Genomic DNA, 20,767 nt, shown 5'->3' with positions numbered 1-20,767 from the left:
GCACTATACAATATATGTACAGAAGTATCGGGGCACTATACAATATATGTACAGAAGTATCGGGGCACTATACAATATATGTACAGAAGTATCGGGGCACTATACAATATATGTACAGAAGTATCGGGCACTATACAATATATGTACAGAAGTATCGGGGCACTATACAATATATGTACAGAAGTATCGGGGCACTATACAATATATGTACAGAAGTATCGGGGCACTATACAATATATGTACAGAAGTATCGGGCACTATACAATATATGTACAGAAGTATTGGGGCACTATACAATATATGTACAGAAGTATTGGGGCACTATACAATATATGTACAGAAGTATCGGGCACTATACAATATATGTACAGAAGTATTGGGGCACTATACAATATATGTACAGAAGTATTGGGGCACTATACAATATATGTACAGAATTATCGGGCACTATACAATATACGGTATGTACAGAAGTATCGGGCACTATACAATATATGTACAGAAGTATCGGGGCACTATACAATATATGTACAGAAGTATTGGGGCACTATACAATATATGTACAGAAGTATCGGGCACTATACAATATATGTACAGAAGTATCGGGGCACTATACAATATATGTACAGAAGTATCGGGGCACTATACAATATATGTACAGAAGTATCGGGCACTATACAATATATGTACAGAAGTATCGGGGCACTATACAATATATGTACAGAAGTATTGGGGCACTATACAATATATGTACAGAAGTATCGGGCACTATACAATATATGTACAGAAGTATCGGGGCACTATACAATATATGTACAGAAGTATCGGGGCACTATACAATATATGTACAGAAGTATTGGGCACTATACAATATATGTACAGAAGTATCGGGGCACTATACAATATATGTACAGAAGTATCGGGGCACTATACAATATATGTACAGAAGTATCGGGGCACTATACAATATATGTACAGAAGTATCGGGGCACTATACAATATATGTACAGAAGTATTGGGGCACTATACAATATATGTACAGAAGTATTGGGGCACTATACAATATATGTACAGAAGTATCGGGCACTATACAATATATGTACAGAAGTATCGGGGCACTATACAATATATGTACAGAAGTATCGGGGCACTATACAATATATGTACAGAAGTATTGGGGCACTATACAATATATGTACAGAAGTATCGGGGCACTATACAATATATGTACAGAAGTATCGGGGCACTATACAATATATGTACAGAAGTATCGGGGCACTATACAATATATGTACAGAAGTATTGGGGCACTATACAATATATGTACAGAAGTATTGGGGCACTATACAATATATGTACAGAAGTATTGGGGCACTATACAATATATGTACAGAAGTATTGGGGCACTATACAATATATGTACAGAAGTATCGGGGCACTATACAATATATGTACAGAAGTATCGGGGCACTATACAATATATGTACAGAAGTATCGGGGCACTATACAATATATGTACAGAAGTATCGGGGCACTATACAATATATGTACAGAAGTATTGGGGCACTATACAATATATGTACAGAAGTATTGGGGCACTATACAATATATGTACAGAAGTATTGGGGCACTATACAATATATGTACAGAAGTATTGGGGCACTATACAATATATGTACAGAAGTATCGGGGCACTATACAATATATGTACAGAAGTATCGGGGCACTATACAATATATGTACAGAAGTATCGGGCACTATACAATATAAGTACAGAAGTATCGGGGCACTATACAATATATGTACAGAAGTATCGGGGCACTATACAATATATGTACAGAAGTATCGGGCACTATACAATATATGTACAGAAGTATCGGGGCACTATACAATATATGTACAGAAGTATCGGGGCACTATACAATATATGTACAGAAGTATCGGGGCACTATACAATATATGTACAGAAGTATCGGGCACTATACAATATAAGTACAGAAGTATCGGGGCACTATACAATATATGTACAGAAGTATCGGGGCACTATACAATATATGTACAGAAGTATCGGGCACTATACAATATATGTACAGAAGTATCGGGGCACTATACAATATATGTACAGAAGTATCGGGGCACTATACAATATATGTACAGAAGTATCGGGGCACTATACAATATATGTACAGAAGTATCGGGGCACTATACAATATATGTACAGAAGTATCGGGGCACTATACAATATATGTACAGAAGTATCGGGGCACTATACAATATATGTACAGAAGTATCGGGCACTATACAATATATGTACAGAAGTATTGGGGCACTATACAATATATGTACAGAAGTATCGGGGCACTATACAATATATGTACAGAAGTATCGGGCACTATACAATATATGTACAGAAGTATCGGGCACTATACAATTTATGTACAGAAGTATCGGGCACTACACAATATAAGTACAGAAGTATCCGTCCGTCACCAAACATCACAGTTGGCACAATGCAGCTAGTGGGTAACGTTCTGACATTCACCAAACCCAGATTCATCAATCAGACGCCAGATGGAGAAGTGTCACCTTTCCCTCAACAGGACACATCTCTACCGCTCAACCTCCAGTAGCTGCATGCCTTACACCACCACATCCAACGCTTGACATTGTGCTTGGTGATCTAAGGCTTACAAGCAGCTGCTTGCCAATGCAAACCATGCCAAAATTGACATGATTTGCTATAGGGCAGGTGCAGGCGACCGTATTTTCTGTCCGAGTGGTTCTCACTGGGATCAATGCTATTTTATCGGGTTGTGCACATGTCTGATGTTTCCCTTGGTCTGGAAACCGCTGCACGTCTGAGTGTGATTCAATATTTCGATGGCAGTCCACCATGTCCGCCAATGAGTCCGTGGAAACCATCGGCCTCACTCGGATGGCATCCGAGTGTAGCCATCGTCTTCACAGTCTGATCTGAGTGTCAGCAGCGGTCGGCCTGATTCTGTCAGATAAGGGACTCTACGGCCATGTCTGCACTGGCCCTTAAAGACACAAAAATTACAGATTGGCACCAATGTTTGGTCGGTGGAATATATGACATGCCTCGCACATTGTGCCAACGTACCATACTACCAGCGTCATTGAGAAATCTCCAAATAAGGCCTCATCAGATTTTCCTCATCAGTTCTTTTTAAGTTTGAAAAAGTTTGTTCAGTGTTTTATCAGTTTTTCTTGGATGGAAAAATAAACTTATGGTAAAGGTTTCTCAGGCTTCACCAGTCAAACAGCCCATGAAGATCAAGCAGCACTTGGATGGCATCTGAGTGCTGCTTGTTTTCTTATGTCAGGTCCATAGATTCGCATTGATTCGTTTTGATCCGACAATCTCTGTGTTTCTATGCTGATCACTCAGTCCACGGACAAAATTGGAGATGTAAACCTCCCCATAAACTATCACACGTACCGGTGCCACCCAGGAAGAGCCCCTGATACGTGATAGCACATGTAAGACAGAAAGTGAGGTGTGAATGAGCCCAACACAAATGATTTCCACATCCAGGAATAAACGATCACCACCGACATGGACAATCTCTACTCACAGACATGAACTCGTCTGCATCCAGGTACAAAACACTAATGGGGATTTTCCTGGAATATTCCGCTTTCTTCATCTCGTTAATATGCCTGGAAACAAAACATCACGTCATAACGAGAATTATCAGTTATTTAAAGGGAACCCATCAGCAGGTTGTTACTACGTCTCCTGAGAGTAGCATAATATAGAGAAAGAGACCCTGATTCCAGAGATCTGTCACTTAGTTTACTGAGTGCAAATGTTGAGATACAATCGTTATTTATATGTAGATACAGCAGAGCTCAGAAAGCTGACACCGCCCCACAGCACAGCTTTATATAGTGACAGTAAGCTGCTAATCACGATGCACGTGAGCTGTAGTCCTGTAGTGATAATCTGCTGCTGATAAAACACTCATTTTACTGAAACAGCACACAGACTAAGGCCGGCGTCACACCAGCGAGTTTTACAGACGTATGAGCGCATAAAATACGTCCGTAAAACACGCATTACACACGGCCCAATGATTCTCAATGGGTCAGGTCCTATCAGCCGTATATTACGCACCTGTATTATACGGCTTTCTACGGCCGTACAAAATCGCAGCATGCTGCGTTTGTCACCGTATTGCGCAAAAAATACGCCAATGAAAGTCTATGGGGCGAGAAAAATACGGAATACACACGGACCAGCAGTGTGACTTGCGAGAAATACGCAGCGGTGTTCTATAGAACAGCCGGCAGTTCAGTGCGGTGTACAGTAAAATCACACTGACAGCTTACAATAGAATAGGTGGAATAAATGTGTACACATAGAATAGGTATAGATATATATATATATATATATATATATATATATATATATATATCAGTGAGACACATATATGTATATATATTAATATTTCATACAGCGCTAGATAGCTTTAAAGCCGGTAATTCAATTGCCGGCTTTTGCTATGGCTACGTTCAGATTAGCGTTTCCCATGGACCCTCTCCAGGCTATTAATATCTGCCCTCAGTCACTGGCTTTACCACTCTGGCAGAGAAAATTGCGCAGGAACCCACGCCAATTTTTTCCGCCATTTAACCCTTTAATTTAATAGCTACAGCACCCACATTTTGCACATACACACTACTAACATTAGTAGTGTGGAATATGCAAAAAAATGGGGATATGTGATGGTTTACTGTATGTAATCATGTCTCATATCATGTCGGCTTTGGGAAGGAGAAAGCAAAAGCCGGCAAATTGAATTACCGGCTTTAAAGCTATCTCGCGCTGGATGAAATATTAATATATATACATATATGTGTCTACTGACATTATATATGTACACATATATATATATATATATATATGTTGTTACGATTTCTTGAGCACATGGATCCATTGTATGTCCATATGTCGGTTTTGCAAGCCTGCGAGAAAATCTCGCAGTACGGATGCCATACGGATTACATACGGAGGATGCCATGCGCAAAATACGCTGACACACCCTGCCTACGGAGGAGATACGGACCACTATTTTGGGGACTTTTTGGCGTATTACGGCCGTAAATTACGGACCGTATTGTCTTACGCCGAGTGTGACGCCAGCCTAATAAGTGATACAACACTGGAATCAGAGTCTCAGCCCCTAACTCCTGCCCTCATATTACAAAGCAAAAATCTGCTGACAGATTCCCTTTAATTAGCAATTATCATCAAGTAAAAATACAAGTCTCCTCTCTCCCCAACTCCTGACAGTGGAAGGTGGGCACTAAATGTCGGCAGTCCTGACATAGTCTACTCTAATGTGTAGGACCACCTTACTAATCTGATACAACGTATTGGTATTCAATGACCTCATCCACGGTAAACCTGCTGCCATCATTACCCGGGGTCGGCCACCAGATATATCTCTAAGAAGAACACAGAAAAGTGATCTAAGTCTATGATGCACCCAAGAAATGGAGGTGGCGCAGAATCGCTGTTCCTTGTGGTGATGAAAGAGTTAAGATGGAGTTCGCTCTTACCAGCGCAGCGCTGACAGCCACTTCTCCTTCGTCTCGGAGGAACTACAACAGAAAACAATGCAGAAGGACATGAAACCGCTGCGGACTCCGCCACATTCCCCACCGTGAGCCGGTTCCTTCCTCCCATCCACAACACCAGCAGATGCCCTTCCTGCCGCTACCTTCCTGGGGCTACCTTCGTGCCGCTACCTTCCTGGGGCTACCTTCCTGGGGCTACCTTCCTGGGGCTACCTTCCTGCCGCTACCTTCCTGCCGCTACCTTCCTGCGGCTACCTTCGTGCAGCTATCTTCCTGGGGCTACCTTCCTGCCGCTACCTTCCTGCGGCTACCTTCGTGCAGCTATCTTCCTGGGGCTACATTCCTGCCGCTACCTTCCTGCCGCTACCTTCCTGCCGCTACCTTCCTGGGGCTACCTTCCTGCCGCTACCTTCCTGCGGCTACCTTCGTGCGGCTATCTTCGTGCGGCTATCTTCCTGCGGCTACCTTCCTGGGGCTACCTTCCTGCCGCTGCCTTCCTGGGGCTACATTCCTGCCGCTACCTTCCTGGGGCTACCTTCCTGCCGCTACCTTCCTGGGGCTACATTCCTGCCGCTACCTTCCTGGGGCTACCTTCCTGCCGCTGCCTTCCTGCGGCTACCTTCGTGCGGCTATCTTCGTGCGGCTATCTTCCTGCGGCTACCTTCCTGGGGCTACCTTCCTGCCGCTGCCTTCCTGGGGCTACATTCCTGCCGCTACCTTCCTGGGGCTACCTTCCTGCCGCTACCTTCCTGGGGCTACATTCCTGCCGCTACCTTCCTGGGGCTACCTTCCTGCCGCTGCCTTCCTGGGGCTACCTTCCTGCCGCTACCTTCCTGGGGCTACCTTCCTGCCGCTACCTTCCTGCCGCTACCTTCCTGGGGCTACCTTCCTGCCGCTGCCTTCCTGGGGCTACCTTCCTGCCGCTGCCTTCCTGGGGCTACCTTCCTGCCGCTACCTTCCTGGGGCTACCTTCCTGCCGCTACCTTCCTGCCGCTACCTTCCTGGGGCTACCTTCCTGCCGCTACCTTCCTGGGGCTACCTTCCTGCCGCTACCTTCCTGCAGCTACCTTCGTGCAGCTATCTTCCTGCGGCTACCTACCTTCCTGCCGCTACCTTCCTGCGGCTATCTTCGTGCAGCTATCTTCCTGCGGCTATCTTCCTGCGGCTACCTTATTGCGGCTACCTTCCTGCGGCTACCTTCCTGCGGCTACCTTCCTGGGGCTACCTTCCTGCCGCTACCTTCCTGCGGCTATCTTCGTGCAGCTATCTTCCTGCGGCTATCTTCCTGCGGCTACCTTATTGCGGCTACCTTCCTGCGGCTACCTTCCTGCGGCTACCTTATTGCGGCTACCTTATTGCGGCTACCTTCCTGCCGCTACCTTCCTGCCGCTACCTTCCTGCCGCTACCTACCTTCCTGCGGCTACCTTCCTGCGGCTACCTTCCTGGGGCTACCTTCCTGCCGCTACCTTCCTGCGGCTATCTTCGTGCAGCTATCTTCCTGCGGCTATCTTCCTGCGGCTACCTTATTGCGGCTACCTTCCTGCGGCTACCTTCCTGCGGCTACCTTATTGCGGCTACCTTCCTGCCGCTACCTTCCTGCCGCTACCTTCCTGCCGCTACCTACCTTCCTGCGGCTACCTTCCTGCGGCTACCTTCCTGCGGCTACCTTCCTGCCGCTACCTTCCTGGGGCTACCTTCCTGCCGCTACCTTCCTGGGGCTACCTTCCTGCCGCTACCTTCCTGCGGCTACCTTCGTGCAGCTATCTTCCTGCGGCTACCTACCTTCCTGCCGCTACCTTCCTGCGGCTATCTTCGTGCAGCTATCTTCCTGCGGCTATCTTCCTGCGGCTACCTTATTGCGGCTACCTTCCTGCGGCTACCTTCCTGCGGCTACCTTCCTGGGGCTACCTTCCTGCCGCTACCTTCCTGCGGCTATCTTCGTGCAGCTATCTTCCTGCGGCTATCTTCCTGCGGCTACCTTATTGCGGCTACCTTCCTGCGGCTACCTTCCTGCGGCTACCTTATTGCGGCTACCTTCCTGCCGCTACCTTCCTGCCGCTACCTTCCTGCCGCTACCTACCTTCCTGCGGCTACCTTCCTGCGGCTACCTTCCTGCGGCTACCTTCCTGCCGCTACCTTCCTGGGGCTACCTTCCTGCCGCTACCTTCCTGGGGCTACCTTCCTGCCGCTACCTTCCTGCGGCTACCTTCGTGCAGCTATCTTCCTGCGGCTACCTACCTTCCTGCCGCTACCTTCCTGCGGCTATCTTCGTGCAGCTATCTTCCTGCGGCTATCTTCCTGCGGCTACCTTATTGCGGCTACCTTCCTGCGGCTACCTTCCTGCGGCTACCTTATTGCGGCTACCTTCCTGCCGCTACCTTCCTGCCGCTACCTACCTTCCTGCGGCTACCTTCCTGCGGCTATCTTCGTGCAGCTATCTTCCTGCGGCTATCTTCCTGCGGCTATCTTCGTGCAGCTATCTTCCTGCGGCTATCTTCCTGCGGCTACCTTCTTGCGGCTATCTTCCTGCCGCTACCTTCCTGCCGCTACCTTCCTGCAGCTACCTACCTTCGGCTATCTTCGTGCAGCTATCTTCCTGCGGCTATCTTCCTGCGGCTACCTTCTTGCGGCTACCTTCCTGCGGCTACCTTCCTGCGGCTATCTTCCTGCGGCTATTCTCAGCCCTGTCCAGTCTGCACTTCCTTCTCTTGATCTCAGTCTTACTTCTCACCAAGGTTCTTTTTGTCTTTCTCTTCATTGACCTGAACATTGTGTTTTATTCCTTTATTCTCTACAGAGAGGAGGATCGCCCTATAAATGCAATGTGCTGCTTATTAATGAAAGACGTCCCGGGGTCACGTGTATATACTGTATACACATATATCTTTATTTACATGTGAATGTATGTGCTGGGGCCACACAGGGAGAGCACTAGTAAAGTCACTTAATTTTCTTTTAATCTCATCTATCTATATAATTGTCTAAGGGTCACTTCTGTCTGTTACGGAAATCCCACGTTGCTGATTCGTCAGCTATGGGCACAGTCTGGCCGCGAAGTCGCCCCTTCCTACGCCCCTCCAGTCAGTGCCCCCTCCATACTCCCCAGTCAGTGCCCCCATAGCGTTTTAGCAGTCCGTTAAACGGACTGCGTTACACCGTGGCATAACGCTGTGTAACGCAGTCCGTTAACGCTGCTATTAACCCTGTAAGTGTGACCAACTTTTTACTATTGATGCTGCCTATGCAGCATCATTAGTAAAAAGATCTAATGTTAAAAATAATAAAAAAAATAAAAAATCATTATATTCTCACCTTCCGGTCCCAGGAATGCATTGCGGCAACGACTCAAGATCACATAGCGGTCTCGCGAGATGATGGCGTAGCATCATCACGGGTTATTGCCGCAATGCATTTTTGGGACCGGAGCTTGGCGAGGAGCATCGCTAAATGCCTGGGCTGGATCCGGGGGCCGCCGGAAGGTGAGTATATAACTATTTTTTATTTAAATTACTTTTTTAACAGGGATATGGTGCCCATATTGCTATATACTACCTGGGCTGTGTTATATATTGCATGGGCTGTGTTATATACTGCGTGGGCTGTGCTATATACTACGTGGGCTGTGCTATATACTACGTGGCCTGTGTTATATAATATGTGGGCTGTGCTATATACTACATGGGCTGTGCTATATACTACGTCTCTGTGCTATATACTATGTGGGCTGTGTTATATACTACATGACTGCAATATACTACGTGGCTGTGCTATATACTACGTGGCTGTGTTATATACTACATAGCTGTGCAAAATAGTACGTGGCTGTTATATATTACATGGGCTGTGTTATATACTGCATGGGTTGTGTTATATACTGCGTGGCCTGTGTTATATACTATGTGGCTGTGTAATATACCACATCACTGTGCTATATACTATGTGGCTGTGCAATATACTACGTGGCTGAGCAATATACTACGTGGCTGTGCTATATACTACGTGGCTGTGCTATATACTACGTGGGCTGTGCTATATACTACGTGGCTGTGCAATAAACTACATGGCTGAGCAATATACTACGTGGCTGTGTTGTATACTACGTGGGCTGTGCTATATACTACGTGGCTGTGCAATATACTATGTGGGCTGTGTTATATACAACGTGGTTGTGCAAAATACTACGTGGCTGGGCAATATACTACACGGGCTGTGCTATATACTACGTGGGCTGTGCTATATACTACGTGGCTGTCTGTGTATATACTACGTGGGCTGTGTATATACTACATGGGCTGTGCTATATACTACTATACATATTCTAGAATACCCGATGCGTTAGAATCGGGCCACCATCTAGTAAATCAATAGTTCTGGTGAAAATAAGAAACTTTGTAATGTATCTCATCAGGGGAATCTGCTTCTTTGGACAGATCCTTCACTCTCAAAATTCTTAAGTTACGGGTATAATCTGTATATAGTGAATATAGATTTTCCCATTACTGAGATGGGAGATGACAGTTGGTGCTCATAATATTCTATGGAGAACTGTAACTGTCAATCTAGGAGAACTTGCAACTTCGGCCTCTCACTCCTCTGTGCAAACGAATTTGAGGATAGGCCTCCATCCCGTGTAATATATGAGAGGCCTCCATCCCGTGTAATATACGAGAGGCCTCTATCCCATGTAATATAGGAGAGGCCACCATCCCGTGTAATATAGGAGAGGCCTCCATCCCGTGTAATATATGAGAGGCCTCCATCCCATGTAATATATGAGAGGCCACCATCCCGTGTAATACATAAGTGGCCTCCATCCCGTGTAATATATGAGAGGCCACCATCCTGTGTAATATATGAGCAGTCTCCATTCCGTGTAATATATGAGTGGCCATCATCCCATGTAATATATGAGAGGTCTCCATTCTGTGTAATATATGAGTGGCCTCCATCGTGTGTAATATATTAGAGGCCTAAATTCTGTGTAATATATTAGAGGCCTCCATCCTGTGTAATATATGAGTGGCCTCCATCCCGTGTAATATATGAGTGGCCACCATCCTGTGTAATATAGGAGAGGCCTCCATCCTGTGTAGTATAGGAGAGGCCTCCATCCCGTCTAATATAGGAGAGGCCCCCATCCTTTGTAATATAGGAGAGGCCTCCATCCCATGTAATATATGAGTGGCCACCATCCTATGTAATATATAAGTGGCCTCCATCCCGTATAATATATGAGTGGCCTCCATCCCGTGTAATATATGAGTGGCCATCACGCCGTGTAATATAGGAGAGGTCTCCATCCCGTGTAATATATGAGTGGCCTCCATCCTGTGTAATATAGGAGAGGCTTCCATCCCGTGTAATATAGGAGAGGCCTCTATGCTGTGTAATATAGGAGAGGCCCCCATCCTGTGTAATATAGGAGAGGCCTCCACCCCGTATATATATGAGAGGCCTCTATCCTGAGTAATATAGGAGAGGCCTCCATCCCGTGTAATATAGGAGAGGCCGCCATCCTGAGTAATATAGGAGAGGCCTCCATCCTGTGTAATATAGGAGAGGCCTCCATCCCGTGTAATATAGGAGAGGCCTCCATCCTGAGTAATATAGGAGAGGCCTCCATCCCGTGTAATATAGGAGAGGCCTCCATCCTGAGTAATATAGGACAGGCCCCCATCCTGTGTAATATAGGAGAGGCCCCCATCCTGTGTAATATAGGAGAGGCCTCCATCCTGAGTAATATAGGAGAGGCCTCGATCCCGTGTAATATAGGAGAGGCCTCCATTCTGAGTAATATAGGAGAGGCCTCCATCCTGTGTAACATATGAGTGGCCTCCATCCTGTGTAATATAGGAGAGGCCTCCACCCCGTATATATATGAGAGGCTTCCATCCTGTGTAACATAGGAGTGGCCACCATCCCTTGTAATAATCTAGTGTTTGAACTGACTATCTTCTGAATATTACTTTATATTTATAGGGACTCTGTCACAAAGTTTTTGCCATCTAATCTGAGCGCAGCATAATGTCCCTGATTCCAGTGCTGTGTCACTTACTGGGCTGCTTGCTGTAGTTTTGATAAAATCAAAGTTTTATCAGCTGGAGATTATCACTATGGGCCTAAGTGTCATGTGCCAGACAGTCCAGATCATTTGTGTAACCCAACCCTTACCACTGATTGGCAGCTTTCTGCCTATGCAGTGTACTCAGAAAGCCATTAATCACTGATGTGGGCGGGGTTATAAAGAGCAAAGAGCTCAGCATTCAAAGTACTAGTGGATATGCAGCAGATAAAACAGTGATTTTATCAAAACTGCAGCAACAACTAAAGTAAGTGACATCTCTGGAATCAGGATCTATGGCCCTACATTATTCTGCTCTCAGAGAGGGTAGGAAAAGCATGGTGACAGATTCCCTTTATAGGGATATATGTCATATCCGTGTCTTTGGTGATCCCCGTCGTATGGCCTGTTCTTTTTTTCTCTTTTCAAAGATTCCCTTTATAGATAACATGTAATGACAAAAAATGTTATTAGCCTAGAAATGTGCGGTTAATCTGCAGGTTAAGAGTTTTCTGAAAATCTGGCTACCGGAAGGAAGTGAACTTAATTCCTGTGGCCAGCCTCCGGCTTTCAGTCTGAGCACAGTGCATAGTGAGCAGCGGCTGTAACCAGACCCGGGCACTGACTGACAGCCGGCTGTACGGTGCATCAGTGCTAACTGGCTGGTAGTCAGTACGGTGGTGAGGTTACACCCGCTGATCACTATGCACTGAGAGGTCATCTATGACTGAAAGCCAGAGGCTGCTGGGAGGAAGAAAGTTCATTTCCTCCCAGGAGCTGGGCTTTCAGTGCGACGGCAAAGCAGCTTTAAACTGCTACTAACCTGCAGATTAACGTTTTTCGACATGACTGGTTCCATTTAAGTGAATCATGAGTGCGACTTTTGCCCCACGGCTGTAATGACTGTACCTAAATGTGACCACATAGTTTGTCGTGGGCCAGCCAAGCACAAAGGAGTCTTCGGGCCAATGCTTTTTTTCCGACACTTCTCCAAGGAATGTTGAGAGCCACATCTCATTCAGCCGCACTTGTCTCTTAAGCTTCATGCTAGAGGACCTTGAGGGAAAAAGGAGAGTCGAAATTCATGGAGCACACGGAAATGAACAGATTACGTATAGGATCAATGTTACGGAGTTGATCGGTGATATGTAGCTATACACTTTATACTTTTCTATCTGCTATTTCATACTTAAGCATTCAAATAGAAGCCATTGGGATTATGGTCTATGCACATGGCCATATTATGGATCCACATAACACAGTCATGCTTAAAGGGCACATGTCAGTAGGATCAACCCTCCTAAGCCGTCTATATGGGCACATAGGTCAGAGAAAGCTGAGTAAAGTGATATCTTGATATCTGTGATCTGATGTCTTAATCTCAACAAATCCACAGTTCTCTAAATGTGCCGGACATAGATCTCCCTGAGGATTCAGATCCAGAGGTAATTGTCAATGACAGGTGGGCATTACCAGTGTGAGACCTGTAGATCAGGAGAGCGGACTGTCAGTCATTACAGGTCTCACACTGGTAACACCACCTGTCATTTATAATAATATCTGGGGGCAGATCCTCAGGGAGATCTATGTCCGGCCCAGAGATCTGGACAGCTCATTTACATCTCATGTGGATTTCTCTGGAATAAGACCTCAGATCGCAGATATCAAGGTGTCATTTTATTCAGCTTGCTATGACCTGTGGCTTAGGAAGAATGATCACTGACAGATTCCCTTTAAAGGGGTTTTCCATTACACTGATATTGATTACCTATTGTTGCAGCCACTAAATCGTGTGAAGGGACATCATTATATGGGGGGGATTTAGAACTCTACAAGGGCCCATAATCTGACCAACATGCAGGTGGGGCCAAGGTCCAACTTTAGCTGGATTCCTGATAGCATCCTCCCCACTGTCCACCTCATTAGAAGATCCTGATAACGTCTTCTCCCACCCCCTGATTCATTATGACGCTATCAGGGACTTATAATCAATGGGGGGAGGATGACACAGGACCGGGACTAAAGGTACCGTCACACTAGACGATATCGCTAGCGATCCGTGACGTTGCAGCGTCCTCGCTAGCGATATCGTCCAGTGTGACAGGCAGCAGCGATCAGGCCCCTGCTGTGCTGTCGCTGGTCGGGGAAGAAAGTCCAGAACTTTATTTCGTCGCTGGACTCCCCGCAGACATCGCTGAATCGGTGTGTGTGACACCGATTCAGCGATGTCTTCACTGGTAACCAGGGTAAACATCGGGTAACTAAGCGCAGGGCCGCGCTTAGTAACCCGATGTTTACCCTGGTTACCATCGTAAAAAAACAAACAGTACATACTTACATTCAGCTGTCTGTCACTTGCCGTCTATTTCCTGCACTGACTGCTGGCCGCAAAGTGAAAGTGAAAGCACAGCACAGCGGTGAGTCACACAGCGGTGACTCACCGCTGTGGCTGTGCTCTGCTTTCACTTTGCGGCCAGCAGTCAGTGCAGCAAACAGACGGCAAGGGACAGACAGCTGAATGTAAGTATGTACTGTTTGTTTTTTTACGATGGTAACCAGGGTAAACATCGGGTTACTAAGCGCGGCCCTGCGCTTAGTTACCCGATGTTTACCCTGGTTACCGGGGACCTCGGGCTCGTTGGTCGCTGGAGAGCGGTCTGTGTGACAGCTCTCCAGCGACCAAACAGCGACGCTGCAGCGATCCGGATCGTTGTCGGTATCGCTGCAGCGTCGCTAAGTGTGACGGTACCTTTAGGCTATGTGCTGCTTATCACGTTATAGGTTTACTACTGCCTGGCTAATAGTATATTAATGGTGGGGTACAAATGTATATATACAATATATGTGACCTTGTTATTTTCAGGGCTGTGATGATCGTCGTGATAAGTCGAGTCGTGACAAGAGATGTCGACATGAAGGTCTGACCAGATGGAGAAGAAAAATCATACACCAACTCTGATCAGACGAGATGGTCACTGGATGTAACTAATATTCTGTATCTGTACAGGTCCTGCTGTGTAGTGCTAGGCAGATTCCTGACCTTTCTCAGAATCATCTTTACCCCATAAGGAGAGATCTTGCAGGCGCAGATAGAGCAAGATTGACAGTCATGTGTCACTTCCATTCTCTGATAATTGTTGCCTTCGCACTAAGCTGCTTGCCCATTGTCCTGTAGCCCATCCCAGCCTTGTCCAGGTCTACAATTTTGTCCCTGGTGTCCTTAGACAGCTGTTTGGTCTTGGCCATGGTGGAGAGGTTGGAGTGTGATTGAGTGTGTGGACAGGTGTATTTTATACAGGTAATTATGCAGAGTAGGAGGCTTCTTAATGAAAAACTAACAGGTCTGTGAGAGCCAGAATTCTTCCTGGTTGATCAGCGATAAAATACTTATTTCATGCAATAAAATGCAAATTAATGATGTAAAAATCCTACAATGTGATATTCTGGTTTTTATTTATTAGATTCTATCTCTCACAGGTGATGTGTACCTACGATAAAAATTACAGACCTCTCCATTCTTTGTAGGTGGGAGACTTGCAAAATCGTCAGAGTATCAAATACTTATTATCCTAACAAGAGACGGCTGTGTAATAGGCGGCAGCAGTATATACAACGAGCGGACACTGTGTAATATATAATAGAACATATAGAGATTTGCACACATAGTAGATATAATTAGTAGGATAATCATGTTGGACTTGCTCACTTGGACTTGGCGATAATCAGGGAGTCAGTGAATAGGAACAGATGTCTCTCTTGCGTCCTCCATCCACTCGACAGATGCACTTTTTCTCTCAGGATGAACATGTTGGGGCCACAGAAAGCTCCGAGGAGAAGTCCATTGTCAGAACGGCCAGGTAGCAGATGGACCTCCCTGGGAAATCAGCATAACATAGAGCATTACTGCTGGTATATACAGTACTACTAGACTAGAAACACTAAACAAAAAAGTATAAAACATTGACTCTTCTCCTCTGAATCCTCCCTTTTTTTCCGCTTTTTCTTTCCTCCTGACTGTCCTGTGTCTGGCTGTGAGACAACTAGCTGCAGCAGGAGCCTCTCCCCTGCCAGCTCTTTTCTAGAACACAATGATTGTTAAACTTCATATATTACCTAGGAGCACCCATCAGGTGGTCACAATGCAAAAATGGAGCAGATTGGCATAAAACTAACCCCTATGTTCTCTGCAGGACTCATCAGCAATGGTTGCTTCAGAATCATACAGAGAACGGTGCAGACTGACAAACCGAAGGGGCGCCTGAGTTTTCTTTTAACTTTCAGATTTAGTGTTCCTTCAACAGAATGAATGTGAATACGATATGGAGAACATTATACATAGAAGAACAGCTGCTCTCACCGTACCGGACCAGGCACAACATCATTCCACTGCCGGGTGGGATATGAATGGCAGTTAAGGACAGCATCCTCTCTGCAGTCCTGTTAGGACATTCTTGGGACAACTGTGAATTGCATGAATTACATTTCTGAAATAAAAAGTTCCTGAGCCTGTCTCACACTAAATATTCATAATTCCATTTTCAATACCACATGTCCAGCCTAAAATGAAAGGCACCACTCCGGGGTCACGGGGCATACCTGCTCCTGCAGTGGTCCGACATGATCCATTCCTACACTCAGCTCACTTTGCTTCATAGGAAGGCCTCCAAAATGGCAACTACATTAGTCTCTCGGACCAACTACATTAGTCCCTCCGACCAACTACATTAGTCTCTCGAACCAACTACATTAGTCCCTCGGACCAACTACATTAGTCTCTCGAACCAACTACATTAGTCCCTCGGACCAACTACATTAGTCTCTCGGACCAACTACATTAGTCTCTCGGACCAACTACATTAGTCTCTTGGACCAACTACATTAGTCTCTCGGACCAACTACATTAGTCTCTCGGACCAACTACATTAGTCTCTCGGACCAACTACATTAGTCTCTCGGACCAACTACATTAGTCTCTCGGACCAACTACAGAGGTACAGAGAGGAACATCAAGTGCATGTATACTAATGCCTGAAGCCTCGCCAACAAAATGGACGAATTAGAACTAATGTTGTTGGAGCATAATTATGACATGGTGGGGATATCTGAGACATGGCTGGATGAGAGCCATGACTGGGCTGTTAACTTGCAGGGTTATAGTCTGTTCAGAAATGACCATACAGATAAGCGAGGGGGTGGGGTGTGTCTATATGTAAAATCATCCTTAAAACCCATCCTGCGTGATAATATAGGTGAATCTAATGAAAATGTAGAGTCCCTGTGGGTGGAGATAAGGGGAGGGGGAAAAAATAATAAATTACTGATAGGGGTTTGTTATAAATCTCCAAATATAATGGAAGCAATGGAGAATATCCTCGTAAAGCAAATAGATGAAGCTGCGACTCAAGGGAAAGTCATTATTATGGGACTTCAACTACCCTGAAATGGATTGGGGAACAGAAACCTACAGTTCCAGCAAAGTTCTTTACTGTAAGAGCAGTGAGACTATGGAACTCTCATTCATTAGTCTCTCGGACCAACTACATTAGGTCTCTTGGTCTTGGACAAACCACATTAGTCCCTCGGACCAACTACATTAGTCTGTCGGACCAACTACATTAGTCTGTCGGACCAACTACATTAGTCTCTTGGACCAACTACATTAGTCCCTCGGACCAACTACCTTAGTCCCTCGGACAAACTACATTAGTCCCTCAGACCAACTACATTAGTCTCTCGGACCAACTACATTAGTCTCTCGGACCAACTCTGCTCAGGATTTGCTTCTACTTGTAAATACAGACAAGGAACGTTTCGCTTCTTCATTCTCACATTTTCTCGTCATCAGCTATTCCACTAAGACATCTATTTTGAGAAACATATGAATGAAGTGTCTCATAATCTCTCGAGAACATCCTGGCACAACCTGATATATTTTTCCATTGCTTTAATAAATAACTCTAAAAATGAACAGCCACAAAATTTGGAAAATGTTGGAAGGACAGAACATAAGGTTAAGGGTCTAAATATCAAAGTAGTTTACAGGAAAAGGTAGGATCATTTTAAGGACTGGTCTCCAGGCTGGAAGAAGTAACCAGCCAGAAGAACAGGCAGTCTTCCATGTCTACTATTTGGTACCCTGGGGACTGCACAGAGTTAGGACTCGGCCCCTGTTCTAAAATGAGAATTGGCGAGAACAAGAAACTATGATGAAGATTTTATCTGAGGAGAATTTCTGCTGGAAACCCAACAGGATGTGCTGGGCACCGAGTCCTTCAGAGCGTGATACTGAAACAACAGGAAAAGAACAATTCCCTTCACGCATTTTATAACCTTATCTTTAGCGCTAACAATCTGACCTTGCACTATCCTTGAACAAGACTTGTTTCCTAATGGTACTCAGCTGAATACCTTACAGGGAACCTGTCTGGTGATTCATGCTGCCCATGTCACGGGCACCATGAATTTTTGTCTAGCTGCGGGATTGCCATCATTTACCGTATATTATTCTCATAAATGCACTGGTGTTTCAGAGAAAATATAGTTTAAAGATCCGGCTGAAGACGAGAGCCCGAGACGAGACAGGTCGTGTAGGTCCACCAATGGCCGGCTCTTCCCAGTGCCGCTTCAGGTGACTGATAGGTCTCTTTTCATGTGCACATAGTAAGAGACCAGTCAGTCACCTGCGGCAGCGATGAGAAGAGCCGGCCAGACTAGTTTCCGACTATGATATCCAGCTGGATCTTCACAGTATGCGGTCATTTCTCAGGAACGCCAGTGTTCCAGAGAGTAATACACCTGGCTGCCACGCTGTGATTAATGCTGTCCGTGGCTTGAGCAGCATGAATCAACTGACAGGTTCCCTTTAAAATGGCATCTTTTCTCTAGGCATGTCATGAACACAGGAGAGCAGGGAGAAGCCACCAGGGACCAGCCTCTCTGACTAGTCCCCTGTGCACCTTGACCCGCCTCTCTGACTAGCTTCCTGTGCACCTCAGTCCGCAGCGACTATTAAACCATGTTTTTCTTTGATATGCCGCAGTGTTTCAGAGTTACTCATCCATGGCTGACATCATGCAGCCTCAATGTGATACATGCTGCCCGTGGATCAGGAAGTATATGCGAGCGGTCAGGTTCCCTGTGACGTCTGTCAGCTGGCAGGGCCTAGAGCCTACATGTCTGTGTCTGTGTGCCGCTGACTATCCTCTCAGTGAGCGACACTTGCTAACAATCACTGTGAGGACATGTTCACATGTGGCAGATTTGTCACTTTCTGCAAATGAATGTTTTAAAATGAACGTTGAGCAAATCATGAATATTTCTTCCCTGTGCCTAACAAAATGCATGGCTGCTCCAATACGAGCTGTATAAGTAGCTGCACAAGCAGCATTGCCATATCGCGGATATGTTCTCATTAGGTGCTCGATCGCGTTACAATCACCATTTCTAGTGGCCATCTATATTCCACCTCCTGCTAACGTATCGCCAGTAAAGGAAGTTACTGTATGTGCAGCGCCCCAGAGACCTGGTCGTTGCAGTATGACGCTCTGCCACTAAGGGGAGTGATGGTACGTCTGATGGCACTAAAGGAGTTCTTCTGACCAGGTATCACCAGCACACATTACACTTCACACTCCGGCCACTAGGGGGAGAAAAAGGCTTTATATAATGGGCCACTCCTCACACTGGTAAAACTAGGGGTTGGATAGGAAGTTAGTCAGAAGCTGACTGGGTTGGATTCAGGCAACATCCCGTGGCAGGGGGTGTTGCAGGGAGAAGACACAGGGGGGTCCCTGTCAGGCGTGGGAACCTGGCAGGTGCCTAGCGAACAGAGCAGAACGTTAAGGAACCGCGCCTGCACACCCCGCGGCGGTATCCTAAGAGAGAGACACGAAGGGAAGGATATTGTGGAACAGTGAGAAACGAGATCAAGCACAAAGGAGAACCAGTAGGAGTCGTGCCGTGAGACCGAGGCAACATCCTACTGAGGCGCGTAGCCGGTGGCCGGAACACCGCGGGAGTAACTGACTCTAGGCCTTACTTCAAACTCCGCAGGACAGTTAATTATAGGTTGGCTGTCTACCTTACATTTCCTACGAAGACATAGGGGGCAACGCATGGAGAGGGGCGTCTCTAGGGTCCCGGAAGAGCTCCGAGCCTTCCCATCATACGGGTGCGTCCTAGCTATAACATACCTGGGGGACGAGAAACTAGTAACATCTGGAACTAAAGAGAGAGAGAGCTGTAAAGAACGAACGAACGAGAACAGCAGTTGTGAGGACTATTCCGAATGCTCAGGAGGGTAGCACTACAATACACAGGCGCTAGTGGTAGGCAACGATTTCCACCTGCAAAGGGAACTCTGGATGTGCCCATCGGACTGACCGGTCTCAGATAGCCCTGTTAAGCGTGCTCTGGATTGAGGATCCTGAAGTCTTCAGTAAAGAGGTAAAGAGACTGCAACCTTGTGTCCTCGTTATTGACTGCACCTTACACCATCACCATCCACCTTACTGGGAAGCCCTGGGGACATACTTCACCTGTGGGAAAGTATACCATCCAGCTGCCATTCCATCACCCCAGCGGACCCCACAGCAGCGTCGGTCACCCTGACCGAACACCACAGGTGGCATCACGAATCCCTGACAGACTGTACTACCTTTATTGGACGCCCCTTAGCAGGATCGCGGAACGGGTCTAGCCACCGTGACAGCCTCAGAACCGAACCAGAGAGAGGCCCGGTACCGAGAACTCGTGGCCCTGTGTCTGGGGGCGCTCCATATGTGTTATGTGAGATGATCCTGGCTCCCCAGTAACATGGCCGGACACGTTACTGATCATAGCCCTCACACTCAGAGAGCAAAACTCCCAGAGAAAACTCATTTATTGCCAGGTGATAGATGAAACCTACACTCCATGTGCACATGTGATCCTCCACAACTCATATATCTTTGTCTCACATTGATCTGAGGTTGGTCTCCTAAAACGTTCTTCCTTATGTAACATCGTCTACGTATATCTCACGACCTATATCGGACCTTTTTCCTGGTCTTCTGGAGATAACACAGGAGCTCCAACCTCTGTCCCTAGGCTGGAGGCTG

General features: G+C 46.3%; 1 protein-coding gene across 1 annotated transcript in view; it reads right to left on the bottom strand.

The window, feature by feature from the left end:
* Positions 1–20,767, bottom strand: part of LOC138662739 (rho GTPase-activating protein 20-like) — a 160,471-nt gene that overhangs the window by 44,711 nt on the left and 94,993 nt on the right. Inside the window, exons 3-6 of the mRNA XM_069748634.1 lie at positions 15,376–15,543; positions 12,579–12,725; positions 5,590–5,631; positions 3,600–3,684 (exon numbers count right to left, since the gene is read on the bottom strand). Of these exons, the coding sequence (XP_069604735.1) occupies positions 3,600–3,684; positions 5,590–5,631; positions 12,579–12,725; positions 15,376–15,543 (442 nt within the window). The remainder of the gene's footprint in view (positions 1–3,599; positions 3,685–5,589; positions 5,632–12,578; positions 12,726–15,375; positions 15,544–20,767) is intronic.

This window comes from Ranitomeya imitator, chromosome 2 (genome assembly GCF_032444005.1).
Source record: "Ranitomeya imitator isolate aRanImi1 chromosome 2, aRanImi1.pri, whole genome shotgun sequence".
Lineage (NCBI taxonomy): Eukaryota > Metazoa > Chordata > Amphibia > Anura > Dendrobatidae > Ranitomeya > Ranitomeya imitator.
The sequence above is the reverse complement of the archived record's forward strand: the minus strand, read 5'-3'. Positions and strand labels throughout refer to the sequence as shown.